The sequence below is a fragment of the Cherax quadricarinatus genome, chromosome 19, assembly GCF_038502225.1.
Source record: "Cherax quadricarinatus isolate ZL_2023a chromosome 19, ASM3850222v1, whole genome shotgun sequence".
In the NCBI taxonomy this organism is placed as follows: Eukaryota; Metazoa; Arthropoda; class Malacostraca; order Decapoda; family Parastacidae; genus Cherax; species Cherax quadricarinatus.
Window position 1 is genome coordinate 38,953,554 of NC_091310.1, and position 12,067 is coordinate 38,965,620.

The following is a 12,067-nucleotide window of genomic DNA, read 5'->3' on the forward strand; positions in this document are numbered from 1 at the left end:
TGCATTTGCCCCCAATGTCAAAGATTACCTAACTGAAAAGAAATTAGAACTTAAGTGCCTCCTGGTGTTAGACAATGCCCCTGGTCATCCTACAGACGTAGCAGAGCGACTTTATGGGGACATGAGCTTCATTAAGGTGAAGTTTTTGCCTCCTAATACCACTCCTCTCCTGCAGCCCATGGACCAGCAGGTCATTTCCAACTTCAAGAAACTGTACACAAAAGCTCTGTTTCAAAAGTGCTTTGAAGTGACCACAGACACTCGATTGACTCTAAAAGAGTTTTGGAAGGATCACTTTAATATCCTCAATTGTGTAAACCTTATAGGTAAGGCTTGGGAGGGAGTGACTAAGAGAACCTTGAACTCTGCTTGGAAGAAACTGTGGCCAGAATGTGTAGACAAAAGGGATTTTGAAGGGTTTGAGGCTAACCCTGAGAGGAGTATACCAGTTGAGGAATCAATTGTGGCATTGGGGAAGTCCTTGGGGTTGGAGGTTAGTGGGGATGATGTGGAAGAGTTGGTGGAGGAGGACAATGAAGAACTAACCACTGATGAGCTGATAGATCAACTTCAAGAGCAAGAGGCCAGACCTGCGGAAACTGGTTCAAAGGAGGGGAGAGAGAAATTGAAGGAATTGCCTACTTCAAAGATTAAGGAAATGTGTGCAAAATGGCTTGAAGTGCAAACCTTTTTTGATGAAAATCACCCTCACACAGCTATTGCAAGCCGTGCTGGTGACTGTTACAATGACAATGTTGTGAACCACTTTAGACAAATCATAAAGGAACGAGAGGTACAGGCCACTATGGACAGATATGTTGTGCGAAAGAAGTCCAGTGACTCTGAAGCTGGTCCTAGTGGCATTAAAAGAAGAAGGGAAGTAACCCCAGAAAAGGACTTGCCTCCTCAAGTCTTAATGGAAGGGGATTCCCCTTCTAAACACTAACACTCTCTCTCCCCTCCTCCCATCCCATCAATCATCACCAGATCTTCAATAAAAGTAAGTGTCATGTAATTGTGCATGCCTTTTTCAGTTTGTGTGTACTAAAATTAACATTTTTTTGTGGTAAAAAAAAATTTTTTTCGTACTTTTGGGTGTCTTGCACGGATTAATTTTATTTCCATTATTTCTTATGGGGAAAATTCATTCACATAGCGAACATTTCGCATAACAGCCAGCCCTCTTGCACGGATTAAGGTCGCTATGCGGGGGTCCACTGTATATGGAATAGGTGGTAAGTTACTAAATGCTGTAAAGAGTTTTTATGAGGATAGTGAGGCTCAGGTTAGGGTGTGTAGAAGAGAGGGAGACTACTTCCCAGTAAAAGTAGGTCTTAGACAGGGATGTGTAATGTCACCATGGTTGTTTAATATATTTATAGATGGGGTTGTAAAAGAAGTAAATGCTAGGGTGTTCGGGAGAGGGGTGGGATTAAATTATGGGGAATCAAATTCAAAATGGGAATTAACACAGTTACTTTTTGCTGATGATACTATGCTTATGGGAGATTCTAAAGAAAAATTGCAAAGGTTAGTGGATGAGTTTGGGAAGGTGTGTAAAGGTAGAAAGTTGAAAGTGAACATAGAAAAGAGTAAGGTGATGAGGGTATCAAATGATTTAGATAAAGAAAAATTGGATATCAAATTGGGGAGGAGGAGTATGGAAGAAGTAAATGTTTTCAGATACTTGGGAGTTGACGTGTAGGCGGATGGATTTATGAAGGATAAGGTTAATCATAGAATTGATGAGGGAAAAAAGGTGAGTGGTGCGTTGAGGTATATGTGGAGTCAAAAAACGTTATCTATGGAGGCAAAGAAGGGAATGTATGAAAGTATAGTAGTACCAACACTCTTATATGGGTGTGAAGCTTGGGTGGTAAATGCAGCAGCGAGGAGACGGTTGGAGGCAGCGGAGATGTCCTGTTTAAGGGCAATGTGTGGTGTAAATATTATGCAGAAAATTCGGAGTGTGGAAATTAGGAGAAGGTGTGGAGTTAATAAAAGTATTAGTCAGAGGGCAGAAGAGGGGTTGTTGAGGTGGTTTGGTCATTTAGAGAGAATGGATCACAGTAGAATGACATGGAAAGCATATAAATCTATAGGGGAAGGAAGGCGGGGTAGGGGTCGTCCTCGAAAGGGTTGGAGAGAGGGGGTAAAGGAGGTTTTGTGGGTAAGGGGCTTGGACTTCCAGCAAGCGTGCGTGAGCGTGTTAGATAGGAGTGAATGGAGACGAATGGTACTTGGGACCTGACGATCTGTTGGAGTGTGAGCAGGGTAATATTTAGTGAAGGGATTCAGGGAAACCGGTTATTTTCATATAGTCGGACTTGAGTCCTGGAAATGGGAAGTACAATGCCTGCACTTTAAAGGAGGGGTTTGGGATATTGGCAGTTTGGAGGGATATGTTGTGTATCTTTATATGTTTATGCTTCTAGACTGTTGTATTCTGAGCACCTCTGCAAAAACAGTGATAATGTGCGAGTGTGGTGAAAGTGTTGAATGATGATGAAAGTATTTTCTTTTTGGGGATTTTCTTTCTTTTTTGGGTCACCCTGCCTCGGTGGGAGACGGCCGACTTGTTGAAAAAAAAAAAAAAAAAAAAAAAAAAAAATATATATATATATATATATATATATATATATATATATATATATATATATATATATATATATATATATATATATATATATATATATATATATATATATTTTTCAGCAAGTCGGCCGTCTCCCACCGAGGCAGGGTGACCCATAAAAGAAAGAAAATCCCCAAAAAAGAAAATACTCCGAATTTTCTGCATAATATTTACACCACACATTGCCCTTAGACAGGACATCTCCACTGCCTCCAACCGTCTCCTCGCTGCTGCATTTACGACCCAAGCTTCACATCCATATAAGAGTGTTGGTACTACTATACTTTCATACATTCCCTTCTTTGCCTCCATAGATAACGTTTTTTGACTCCACATATACCTCAACGCACCACTCACCTTTTTTCCCCTCATCAATTCTATGATTAACCTCATCCTTCATAAATCCATCCGCCGACACGTCAACTCCCAAGTATCTGAAAACATTCACTTCTTCCATACTCCTCCTCCCCAATTTGATATCCAATTTTTCTTTATCTAAATCATTTGATACCCTCATCACCTTACTCTTTTCTATGTTGACTTTCAACTTTCTACCTTTACACACATTCTCAAACTCATCCACTAACCTTTGTAATTTTTCTTTAGAATCTCCCATAAGCACAGTATCATCAGCAAAAAGTAACTGTGTCAATTCCCATTTTGAATTTGATTCCCCATAATTTAATCCCACCACTCTCCCGAACACCCTAGCATTTACTTCTTTTACAACCCCATCTATAAATATATTAAACAACCATGGTGACATTACACATCCCTGTCTAAGACCTACTTTTACCGGGAAGTATTCTCCCTCTCTTCTACACACCCTAACCTGAGCCTCACTATCCTCATAAAAGCTCTTTACAGCATTTAGTAACTTACCACCTATTCCATATACTTGCAACATCTGCCACATTGCTCCTCTATCCACTCTATCATATGCCTTTTCTAAATCCATAAATGCAATAAAAACTTCCCTACCTTTATCTAAATACTGTTCACATATATGTTTCAATGTAAACACTTGATCTACACATCCCCTACCCACTCTGAAGCCTCCTTGCTCGTCCGCAATTCTACATTCTGTCTTACCTCTAATTCTTTCAATTATAACCCTACCGTATACTTTTCCTGGTATACTCAGTAAACTTATTCCTCTATAATTTTTACAATCTCTTTTGTCCCCTTTCCCTTTATATAAAGGGACTATACATGCTCTCTGCCAATCCCTAGGTACCTTCCCCTCTTTCATACATTTATTAATAAATGTATGAAAGATATATATATATATATATATATATATATATATATATATATATATATATATATATATATATATATATATATATATATATATATATATATATATATATATATATATATATATATATATATAAAGGTGTGGAGTTAATAAAAGTATTAGTCAGAGGGCAGAAGAGGGGTTGTTGAGGTGGTTTGGTCATTTAGAGAGAATGGATCAAAGTAGAATGACATGGAAAGCACATAAATCTATAGGGGAAGGAAGGCGGGGTAGGGGTCGTCCTCGAAAGGGTTGGAGAGAGGGGGTAAAGGAGGTTTAGTGGGCAAGGGGCTTGGACTTCCAGCAAGCGTGCGTGAGCGTGTTAGATAGGAGTAAATGGAGACGAATGGTACTTGGGACCTGACGATCTGTTGGAGTGTGAGCAGGGTAATATTTAGTGAAGGGATTCAGGGAAACCGGTTATTTTCATATAGTCGGACTTGAGTCCTGGAAATGGGAAGTACAATGCCTGCACTTTAAAGGAGGGGTTTGGGATATTGGCAGTTTGGAGGGATATGTTGTGTATCTTTATATGTGTATGCTTCTAAACTGTTGTATTCTGAGCACCTCTGCAAAAACAGTGATAATGTGCGAGTGTGGTGAAAGTGTCGAATGATGAAAGTATTTTCTTTTTGGGGATTTTCTTTCTTTATTGGGTCACCCTGCCTCGGTGGGAGACTGCCGACTTGTTGAAAAAAAAAAAAATTAGCATAGTGGAGCAAGGGCTTAGTAACCCCTTCTCCTGTATAAATTACTAAATTTAAAAAGAGAAACTTTCGTTTTTCTTTTTGGGCCACCTTGCCTTGGTGGGATATGGCTGGTTTGTTAAAAAAAAAAAAAAAAAAACAATAGCATAGTTTTAATATATACATGAAAATCAGTATTATATAAATTACATTTATAGTTACTGAGAGATACACAGATGCAAGCAATACATGTTGAACCTTTTCAGAAAGTTAATATTATTGCAATCAAATAACATACAAAAAATTGGTAGGTCTGCTTTCTGGCTATATGTAATACTGATGTGCTAAAGTATCAGTGCTGATGAGTATCAGCTAATTTTGATGGTATAGGGATCAGCCTAAAATCGAGTAACAGTACCAAGAAAAATTTTGCTACCCTCCCATCCTTAATATGAAATACTCTAAGATTTCCTGTTCTATGACAAGATCAGTTTAAAATATAATTTTATCTAAACAATTTTGTACTTTTTTGTCATTTTAAAATTTGAAGCACATGCTGAATCATATTAGGATGGTAATAGAGAAAAAATAAGTAAATGAATGTGATTCTACAGAACAGGGTATGGGTAAGTGCTCACCCTTGTCTTATTAAAAGAGCAGCTGCTTTGTTCTTCTCCAATAATAATGCACGGTACAAGGGTGTGTCTCCTGCTGTTACAGTTTCTACATCTAACCGTGCACCATAACTACGTAGAAGAAGAAAAACAACTCCAAAATCAGCAAAGAGAGCATCACGAGTTCCTTCAACTGCTTCATGGAGAGGTGTTGTGCCAGTGAGACCATTGGGATAATTGGTGTTGGCTCCTGAAAGAGTAATCTTATCTAATTAATCATGAAAATAGTGTATGCCAACATTCCTGTTCAAATGAACTAAATCAATAATCCAAACCTATTATGAACTAAGATGAAGAAATAAATAATTGGTTAATATGAACAAGCATGAAAAAATATAATAAAGTTATAATACTTTATATACTATATATTTCCTGTAACAGTATTTAACGAATAGCTATTGATGTTTGGTTACCCAATGTTTTTCTCTATCGGTGAAGTCTGAGAAATATTTTGGCCCTAGATTCTGCATATTCTTCAACACTTTATTTTTACCACTTTTTAAGCAACTGATTGACACTACACATTTAGTTTGATTATGTCAGGCAAGAAAAAATATGTGTTAATTGTTTATTTATAAATAAAATACTCTTTTTATCTAATAATAATGTTGTTAGCATGTTGTAAAATAGAAAAACAAATACAATCATTTACTGCACTGTATACAGTGAAATGGATTTTAACCATAGACCACATAAAAATCCACTAATATAATGACTACAGAAGAGCTCTCCAGAAAATTACAAATTTTAAAGAGGATAAAAAAAAAGGAATAAATATTTCACAATACTGAGTTATAAAGTTATACTACACCTGAATCATCACTAGATCAATATTACTGTAAAGTATTCACTTTTTTTTTATTTTAAGCACACCAGCGGTCTCCCATCGAGGTAGGGTGACACAACAAAGAGGAAAACACTTTCACCTTGATATATCTAATCACTGTCTTGTCAGATGTATGCTGACATCAAATTTAAGATGACCCTCCAAACTGCAACATTCCCTATCCCTTCCTCAAAGTGCAGGCACTGTGCTTCTCATCTCCAGTTTCCCTAAATCCCTTCATAAATATAACCTTGCTAACACTCCAACAGCCCATCAAATCATAAAAAACACTTGACTCCACTCACTCCTATCTAACACACTAGCACAAGCCTGTTGGATGTCTAAGTCTCCTTGCCCTCAAAGTTCCCTTTACCTCCTCCCTCCAACCTTTCCTAGGATAACACCTACCCTCCCTTCTCTTCACCCCAGATTTGAATGTCTTCCTAGTACAGTGGACCCCCGCATAACGATATTATTTCAATCCAGAAGTCTGTTTGGGTGCCGTTATAGACCGAATTTGTTCCATAAGAAATATTGTGAATTAGATTAGTCCATTTCAGACCCCTAAAAATACACCTAAAAAGCACTTACAAAAATAAACTTACATAATTGGTCGAGTTGGGAGCTGATCGTTATCCGGGGTCCACTGTAATTCTAATTTTCTCCATCTTCTCTTATTGTCCAAACCATCTCAACAACCCCTCTTGAACCCTCTGGCAAACCCAAACCTCCTCCTATCTCCATACTTAGAATAATTTACATAACATTCACATCATACACTGCCCTCAAACATGACATTTCCAATGCTTCCAGCCTCCTCCTTGTTGCAATGTTTATAACCAATGCAACTGCATTGAAAAAGAAAACATTCTCTTGCTTAAACAATGATAAATTAAAAATAAAGAAGTATACAGAACTCCATTATATCTGACCCTTTCATTTGTGATACTGCACTTGGTTATTCACACCCAAATCTCAGAGAGTACATTCCAGATACATTAGTTACCCGGAGTTTACCTGGAGAGAGTTCCGGGGGTCAACGCCCCCACGACCCGGTCTGTGACCAGGCCTCCTGGTGGATCAGAGCCTGATCAACCAGATTGTTACTGCTGGTTGCACGCAATCCAACGTACGAGCCACAGCCCGACTGGTCAGGTACCGACTTTAGGTGCTTGTCCAGTGCCTGCTTGAAGACAGCCAGGGGTCTATTGGTAATCCCCCTTATGTATGCTGGGAGGCAGTTGAACAGTCTCGGGCCCCTGACACTTATTGTATGGTCTCTTAACGTGCTAGTGACACCCCTGCTTTTCATTGGGGGGATGGTGCATCGTCTGCCAAGTCTTTTGCTTTCGTAGTGAGTGATTTTCGTGTGAAAGTTCAGTACTAGTCCCTCTAGGATTTTCCAGGTGTATATAATCATGTATCTCTCCCGCCTGCATTCCAGGGAATACAGGTTTAGGAACCTCAAGCGCTCCCAGTAATTGAGGTGTTTTATCTCCGTTATGCGTGCCGTGAAGGTTCTCTGTACATTTTCTAGGTCAGCAATTTCACTTGCCTTGAAAGGTGCTGTTAGTGTGCAGCAATATTCCAGCCTAGATAGAACAAGTGACCTGAAGAGTGTCATCATGGGCTTGGCCTCCCTAGTTTTGAAGGTTCTCATTATCCATCCTGTCATTTTTCTAGCAGATGCGATTGATACAATGTTATGGTCCTTGAAGGTGAGATCCTCCGACATGATCACTCCCAGGTCTTTGACGTTGGTGTTTCTTTCTATTTTGTGGCCAGAATTTGTTTTGTACTCTGATGAAGATTTAATTTCCTCGTGTTTACCATATCTGAGTAATTGAAATTTCTCATCGTTGAACTTCATATTGTTTTCTGCAGCCCACTGAAAGATTTGGTTGATGTCCGCCTGGAGCCTTGCAGTGTCTGCAATGGAAGACACTGTCATGCAGATTCGGGTGTCATCTGCAAAGGAAGACACGGTGCTGTGGCTGACATCCTTGTCTATGTCGGATATGAGGATGAGGAACAAGATGGGAGCGAGTACTGTGCCTTGTGGAACAGAGCTTTTCACCGTAGCTGCCTCGGACTTTACTCTGTTGACGACTACTCTCTGTGTTCTGATAGTGAGGAAATTATAGATCCATCAACCGACTTTTCCTGTTATTCCTTTAGCACGCATTTTGTGCGCTATTACGCCATGGTCACACTTGTCGAAGGCTTTTGCAAAGTCTGTATATATTACATCTGCATTCTTTTTGTCTTCTAGTGCATTTAGGACCTTGTCGTAGTGATCCAATAGTTGAGACAGACAGGAGCGACCTGTTCTAAACCCATGTTGCCCTGGGTTGTGTAACTGATGGGTTTCTAGATGGGTGGTGATCTTGCTTCTTAGGACCCTTTCAAAGATTTTTATGATATGGGATGTTAGTGCTATTGGTCTGTAGTTCTTTGCTGTTGCTTTACTGTCCCCTTTGTGGAGTGGGGCTATGTCTGTTGTTTTTAGTAACTGTGGGACGACCCCCATGTCCATGCTCCCTCTCCATTCAAATTCAAAGTTTATTCTCTATAAAGATTACAATGTTGAATTTACAGAATTTGGTTGTTGTGTGGTTTACATGTAGTTAAATAATGATTACAGAGTGTACCACTAGAACGCCTAGCATGGCTAGGCATTTCGGGCAGACTTAGTTTAATTCTTTATTTTAAAATATTACAAATTATGAGGTAAGTTGTCATAGGATGGAAAAGGCTCGTGATAGGGGCTTCTTGCAGTTCTTGATGAACACGGAGTTCCATGAGTCTGGCCCTGGGGCAGAGTGCCTGGGCATGTCATTTATCGCCTGTTCGAAGTCATTTGGCGTCAGGATAACATCGGATAGGCTTGTGTTAATCAAATTTTGTGGCTCTCTCATAAAAAATTCATTTTGATCTTCGACTCTCAGTCTGGTTAGCGGCTTGCTAAAAACTGAGTCATATTGGGACTTGAGTAACTCACTCATTTCCTTGCTGTCATCTGTGTAGGACCCATCTTGTTTAAGTAGGGGCCCAATACTGGACGTTGTTCTCGACTTTGATTTGGCATAGGAGAAGAAATACTTTGGGTTTCTTTTGATTTCATTTATGGCTTTTAGTTCTTCCCGCAATTCCTGACTCCTATAAGATTCCTTTAGCTTAAGTTCGATGCTTGCTATTTCTCTGACCAGTGTCTCCCTACGCATTTCAGATATATTGACCTCTTTTAGCTGCTCTGTTATTCTCTTCCGTCGCCTGTAAAGGGAGCGCCTGTCTCTTTCTATTTTACATCTACTCCTCCTTTTTCTTAGAGGAATAAGCCTTGAGCATACATCGAGTGCCACCAAGTTAATCTGTTCTAGGCATAAGTTGGGGTCTGTGTTGCTTAGTATATCTTCCCAGCTTATATCGGTTAGGACTTGGTTTACTTGGTCCCACTTTATGTTTTTGTTATTGAAGTTGAATTTGGTGAATGCTCCCTCGTGACTAGTCTCATTATGTCGGTCTGGGGCTCCACACATACATGTCTGAACCTCAATTATGTTGTGATCTGAGTATATTGTTTTTGATATGGTGACATTTCTTATCAGATCATCATTGTTAGTGAAGATGAGATCTAGTGTATTCTCCAGTCTAGTAGGCTCTATTATTTGCTGGTTTAAATTGAATTTTGTGCAGAGATTTAAAAGCTCGTGTGAGTGTGAGCTTTCATCAGAGCTGCCTCCTGGTGTTATTACAGCAACAATATTATTTGCTATATTCCTCCATTTTAGGTGCCTTAAGTTGAAATCCCCCAGGAGCAAGATGTTGGGTGCAGGAGCTGGAAGATTTTCCAGACAGTGGTCAATTTTTAACAGCTGTTCCTGGAATTGCTGGGATGTTGCATCCGGAGGCTTGTAGACTACCACAATGACTAGGTTTTGGTTCTCGACCTTTACTGCTAAAACTTCCACTACATCATTTGAGGCATTAAGCAGTTCTGTGCAAACAAGTGACTCTGCAATGTACTGTGCCTTGTGGAACAGAGGTTTTCACCTTAGCTACCTCAGACTTTACTCTGTTGACTACTACTCTTTGTGTTCCTGTTATTCCTTTAGCATGCATTTTGTGCACTATTACGCCATGGTCACACTTGTCGAAGGCTTTTGCAAAGTCTGTATATATTACATCTGCATTCTTTTTGTCTTCTAGTGCATCTAGGACCTTGTCATAGTGATCCAGTAGTTGGGACAGACAGGAGCGACCTGCTCTAAACCCATGTTGCCCTGTGCTGTGTAATTGATGGGTATCTAGATGGGTGGCGATCTTGCTTCTTAGGACCCTTTCAAAGATTTTATGATATGGGATGTTAGTGCTATCAGTCTGTAGTTCTTTGCTATTGCTTTACTGCCCCCTTTGTGGAGTGGGGCTATGTCTGCTGTTTTTAGTAACTGTGGGACGACCCCCATGTCCATGCTCCCTCTCCATAGGATGGTAAAAGCTTGTGATAAGGGCTTCTTGCAGTTCTTGATGAACACGGAGTTCCACAAGTCTGGCCTTGGGGCAGAGTGCATGAGCATGTCATTTATCGCCTGTTCGAAGTCATTAGGCGTCAGGATAACATCAGATAGGCTTGTGTTAACCAAATTCTGTGGCTCTCTCATAAAAAATTCATTTTGATCTTCGACTCTCAGTCTGGTTAGCGACTTGCTAAAAACTGAGTTATATTGGGACTTGAGTAGCTCACTCATTTCCTTGCTGTCATCTGTGTAGGACCCATCTTGTTTAAGTAGGGGCCCAATACTGGATGTTGTTCTCGACTTTGATTTGGCATAAGAAAAGAAATACTTTGGGTTTCTTTTGATTTCATTTATGGCTCTTAGTTCTTCCCGCAATTCCTGACTCCTATAAGATTCCTTTAGCTTAAGTTTGATGTTTGCTATTTCTCTGACCAGTGACTCCCTACGCATTTCAGATATATTGGCCTCTTCTAGCCGCTCTGTTATACTTTTCCGTCGCCTGTAAAGGGAGCGCCTGTCTCTTTCTATTTTACATCTACTCCTCCTTTTTCTTAGAGAAATAAGCCTTGAGCATACATCGAGTGCCACCAAATTAATCTGTTCTAAGCATGAGTTGGGGTCTGTGTTGCTTAGTCTATCTTCCCAACTTATATCATTTAGGACTTGGTTTACTTGGTCCCACTTTATGTTCTTGTTATTGAAGTTGAATTTGGTGAAGGCTCCCTCGTGACTAATCTCATTTTGTCGGTCTGGGGCTCCATGCCTACATGTCTGAACCTCGATTATGTTGTGATCTGAGTATATTGTTTTTTGATATGGTGACATTTCGTATCAGATCATCATTGTTAGTGAAGATGAGGTCTAGTGTATACTCCAGTCTAGTAGGCTCTATTATTTGCTGATTTAAGTTGAATTTTGTGCAGAGATTTAAAAGTTCATTTGTGTGTGAGAGTTCTCGTCAGAGCTGCCTCCTGGTGTTATCACTGCAACAACATTATTTGCTATATTCCTCCATTTTAGGTGCCTCAAGTTGAAATCCCCCAGGAGCAAGAGGTTGGGGGCAGGAGCTGGAAGATTTTCCAGACAGTGGTCAATTTTTAACAGCTGTTCCTGGAATTGCTAGGACGTTGCATCCGGAGGCTTGTAGACTACCACAATGACTAGATTTTGGTTCTCAATCTTTACTGCTAAAACTTCCACTACATCATTTGAGGCATTAAGTTAGGTGTTATGCAAGGTACAGGAAGGACATAGTGTACTAGTGTTTCCTCATCCTTGCTCCCAGGGATTCTGATCGTATTACAATATCCAGCAGTGGACAAACGGAGTATTTTTACTGTACCCTAATATAACAATTTTTGTAAAAAAACAACTTTTCATTGCAAGATTTCTTCTTTCTTTCAACAAACAAGTATGAGGTCCCATTCCT

At 39.7% G+C, this 12,067-nt stretch overlaps 1 protein-coding gene across 1 annotated transcript in view; it reads right to left on the bottom strand.

Moving 5' to 3' along the window:
- Positions 1-12,067, bottom strand: part of LOC128688359 (serine/threonine-protein phosphatase 6 regulatory ankyrin repeat subunit C) — a 95,595-nt gene that overhangs the window by 25,863 nt on the left and 57,665 nt on the right. The window contains exon 11 of the mRNA XM_053776173.2: positions 5,260-5,485. Within this exon, the coding sequence (XP_053632148.1) occupies positions 5,260-5,485 (226 nt within the window). The remainder of the gene's footprint in view (positions 1-5,259; positions 5,486-12,067) is intronic.